This window comes from Callorhinus ursinus, unplaced genomic scaffold, assembly GCF_003265705.2.
Source record: "Callorhinus ursinus isolate GAN/ISIS: 27379988/994484 unplaced genomic scaffold, GSC_fseal_2.0 scaffold4333, whole genome shotgun sequence".
NCBI classification, from domain to species: domain Eukaryota; kingdom Metazoa; phylum Chordata; class Mammalia; order Carnivora; family Otariidae; genus Callorhinus; species Callorhinus ursinus.
The window spans coordinates 1-4,262 of record NW_027401387.1 but is presented as its reverse complement, the minus strand read 5'-3'; the positions used below and the strand labels follow the sequence as shown (position 1 = coordinate 4,262).

The 4,262-nt window shown below is 40.4% G+C and overlaps 1 protein-coding gene across 1 annotated transcript; it reads left to right on the top strand.

Annotated features, from left to right (window-relative positions):
- Positions 1-49: 49 nt before the first annotated feature.
- LOC112817912 (cold shock domain-containing protein E1-like) lies at positions 50-4,151 on the top strand. The gene is made up of 2 exons (XM_025865225.1): positions 50-2,158; positions 3,368-4,151. The coding sequence occupies exons 1-2, from the start codon at positions 499-501 to the stop codon at positions 4,009-4,011; spliced, it is 2,304 nt and encodes a 767-aa protein (XP_025721010.1). The 5' UTR covers positions 50-498; the 3' UTR covers positions 4,012-4,151.
- Positions 4,152-4,262: the final 111 nt, after the last annotated feature.

Sequence of the window (4,262 nt, the reverse complement as noted above, 5' to 3'; positions counted from 1 at the left end):
GATTAACATAACAATGAAATTTTTTTTTAAAAAAGAGGCTGCCTTAGTCCTACGTACCGGGCCGTGCTGCTTATGGCGGCGCTGGAGAGGGGGCGCTGAGCTGTTGGGTATGAAGTGTAACAGAACAGACTTTACCACCTGAAACTGCTGCTTCAAGTTCAGATCAGGCAAGGAACAAACCTCGAAACAAACAACAAGACCAAAGAAGAGTACACTTAAGTTGAAGACACAACACTTGATCTGAAACAAGAAGTTTGTGCCTACTCAACAGCTTTGAAAGAGCACTTCCCAACGCTGCTAGTAGTCTTTGTTTTCTTCAGTGCTGTACTGTGAGATTGCCCGGTGCAGCAGCAGTTGTATTCTTTATTAGCTTGATAGATCATTTTCTCTCGCTCTTTTTTTTTTTAATACTAGCAACTTTCATCCTTTGAAACGTGTGCTGAAAAAGAAGAATCAGCAAATACTACTGAAAGTGCAATATTTGATTATCACTGCGAGATGAGCTTTGATCCAAACCTTCTCCATAACAATGGACACAATGGGTACCCTAATGGTACTTCAGCAGCACTGCGTGAAACTGGGGTTATTGAAAAACTGCTAACCTCTTACGGATTTATTCAGTGTTCAGAACGTCAAGCTAGACTTTTCTTCCACTGTTCACAGTATAATGGCAACCTGCAGGACTTAAAAGTAGGAGATGATGTTGAATTTGAAGTATCATCTGACCGGCGGACTGGGAAACCCATTGCTGTTAAACTGGTGAAGATAAAACCAGAAATCCTTCCTGAAGAACGAATAAATGGACAAGAAGTGTTTTATCTGACTTACACCCCTGAAGATGTCGAAGGGAATGTTCAGCTGGAAACTGGAGATAAAATAAACTTTGTAATTGATAACAATAAACATACTGGTGCTGTAAGTGCTCGTAATATTATGCTGTTGAAAAAGAAACAAGCCCGCTGTCAGGGAGTAGTTTGTGCCATGAAGGAGGCGTTTGGCTTTATTGAAAGAGGTGATATTGTAAAAGAGATATTCTTTCACTATAGTGAATTTAAGGGTGACTTAGAAACCTTACAGCCTGGAGATGACGTGGAATTCACGATCAAGGACAGAAATGGTAAAGAAGTTGCAACAGATGTCAGACTATTGCCTCAAGGAACAGTCATTTTTGAAGATATCAGTATTGAACATTTTGAAGGAACTGTAACCAAAGTAATCCCAAAAGTACCCAGTAAAAACCAGAATGACCCATTGCCAGGACGCATCAAAGTTGATTTTGTGATTCCTAAAGAACTTCCCTTTGGAGACAAAGATACAAAATCCAAGGTGACCCTGCTGGAAGGCGACCATGTTAGGTTTAATATTTCAACAGACCGACGTGACAAATTAGAACGAGCAACCAACATAGAAGTTCTATCAAATACGTTTCAGTTCACTAATGAAGCCAGAGAGATGGGTGTAATTGCTGCCATGAGAGATGGTTTTGGTTTCATCAAGTGTGTGGATCGTGATGCTCGTATGTTCTTCCACTTCAGTGAAATTCTGGATGGGAACCAGCTCCATATTGCAGATGAAGTAGAGTTTACTGTGGTTCCTGATATGCTCTCTGCCCAAAGAAATCATGCTGTTAGGATTAAAAAGCTTCCCAAGGGCACGGTTTCATTCCACTCCCATTCAGATCATCGTTTTTTGGGCACTGTAGAAAAAGAAGCCACTTTCTCCAACCCTAAAACCACTAGCCCAAATAAAGGCAAAGAAAAGGAGGCTGAGGATGGTGTTATTGCTTATGATGATTGTGGGGTGAAATTGACTATTGCTTTTCAAGCCAAGGATGTGGAAGGATCTACTTCTCCTCAAATAGGAGATAAGGTTGAATTTAGTATTAGTGACAAACAGAGGCCTGGACAACAGATTGCAACTTGTGTGCGACTTTTAGGTCGTAATTCCAACTCCAAGAGGCTCTTGGGTTATGTGGCAACTCTGAAGGATAATTTTGGATTTATTGAAACAGCCAATCATGATAAGGAAATCTTTTTCCATTACAGTGAGTTCTCTGGTGATGTTGATAGCTTGGAACTGGGGGACATGGTTGAGTACAGCTTGTCCAAAGGCAAAGGCAACAAAGTCAGTGCAGAAAAAGTGAACAAAACACACTCAGGTAATGAATTGTGATTTCTACTTACTCAGTCTCTGCTTTTGATATGAAATAAGGGGTAGTATGCAAGAGGGAGCAAAAACCCAATCATTCTAGATTAGTGGTCCCCCAGGTATGATCCAGCAGCATCACCTGGCCACTTATTAGAAATAATAAGTTCTCTGACCCCATCCTAGACCTACTAAAGTCAGGACAGGCAATCTGTTTTAATAAATACTTTAGATAATTCTGATGTCTACTCAAGTTTGAGAACCACTAGATAGATGGTTTAGGTCATTGGCTTTATGCTTATTTTCAATTTAATATTTCTTTCTTAAAAAATAACTCCAAGATGTGATATCCATGGGGATGGGGAGAGAGGCATTCCTCTAGGAGACTTTTGGAGAAGGAGTCTAATATGAAAAATAATGGGAACTTAAGAAAATTGTTGCTATTTAGGATCTCTAACTTTTAAAAAACCTGCAGCTTTTGGCTTTCATCTCAGTTCCCCAAGTAACACTTTTTCTTGGTGAGACCTAGAGAAAGGACAGCCGTGAATGTTCATTTCAATTCTGTAAATATCTAAGTGCATGCTCTGTTTTAGGTACTGGGGATATAGCAGTGAAGAAATCAGACAAATCCCTGCCTTTGTTGAGTTGTTTTTTGTTTTTGTTTTTTTAGTTTGTATTATGTATTTACGGGCAAACAAGATGAGTAAAATATTGTGTGTAGTATGTTTAGAGATATAGTAATATATGTTATTAAGATTAAAATAAAGGAGGCGCCTGGGTGGCTCAGTTGGTCAAGCCTCTGCCTTTAGCTCAGGTCATGATCCCAGGGTTCTGGGATCGAGTCCAGCATCAGGCTCCCTGCCTCACAGGGAGCCTGCTTCTCCAAACTCTGCCCTCCCCCCATTTAAAAAGAAAAAAGATTAAAATACAGGGAAGTATATAAGTGTTGGGGTTGCCATTTTAGAAACCAGGGAAGGCATCCACTAAAAGTGATATTTGGTCACCTAGAAAAGATGAAGAGAACAAGACGTGTTTTAAATATAAATACTTGCTAATTCCTTAAACAAATTAACTTTCTTTATTTTAAAGGTAGTTTAGAAATATTTCAAGAGTAGCAGACAAGCAGTCAGCCCTCTAACATTTGTTGCAATGATTTTTGCTTTTCCTCTGGAATAGAGTTAAAATTGTTGAGTAAGAGTTATAACATGCTTTTGTTTTGTAGTGAATGGCATTACTGAGGAAGCTGATCCCACCGTCTACTCTGGTAAAGTCATTCGCCCCTTGAGGAGTGTTGATCCAACACAGACTGAGTACCAAGGAATGATTGAGATTGTGGAGGAAGGGGATATGAAAGGTGAGGTCTATCCATTTGGCATAGTTGGGATGGCCAACAAAGGGGATTGCCTGCAGAAAGGGGAGAGTGTCAAGTTCCAGTTGTGTGTCTTGGGCCAAAATGCACAGACTATGGCCTACAACATCACACCCCTGCGTAGGGCCACAGTGGAGTGTGTGAAGGATCAGTTTGGCTTCATTAACTATGAAGTAGGAGATAGCAAGAAGCTCTTTTTCCATGTGAAAGAAGTTCAAGATGGCATTGAGCTACAGGCTGGAGATGAGGTGGAATTCTCAGTGATTCTTAATCAGCGCACTGGCAAGTGCAGCGCTTGTAATGTTTGGCGAGTCTGCGAGGGCCCCAAGGCTGTTGCAGCTCCACGACCTGATAGGTTGGTCAATCGCTTGAAGAACATCACCCTGGATGATGCCAGTGCTCCTCGCCTAATGGTTCTTCGTCAACCAAGGGGACCAGATAACTCAATGGGATTTGGGGCAGAAAGAAAGATCCGTCAGGCTGGTGTCATTGACTAACCACATCCACAAAGCACATCATTAATCCACTATGATCAAGTTGGGGGGATTCTGGTGAAGGGTTCTGAATATCTCCCTCTTCATCCCTCCCAAATTCTGGAATACTTATTCTATTGAGCTATTACACCAGTTTTAACACCTTCCTCGTGTTATGTTTAAAAAAATAAAATTTAAGAAAACCATTTTAAAATTAAAAAAAAAAAAAAAAAAGAGGCTGCCTTAGAACTTAAAAAAAAAAACTAATGATGTAT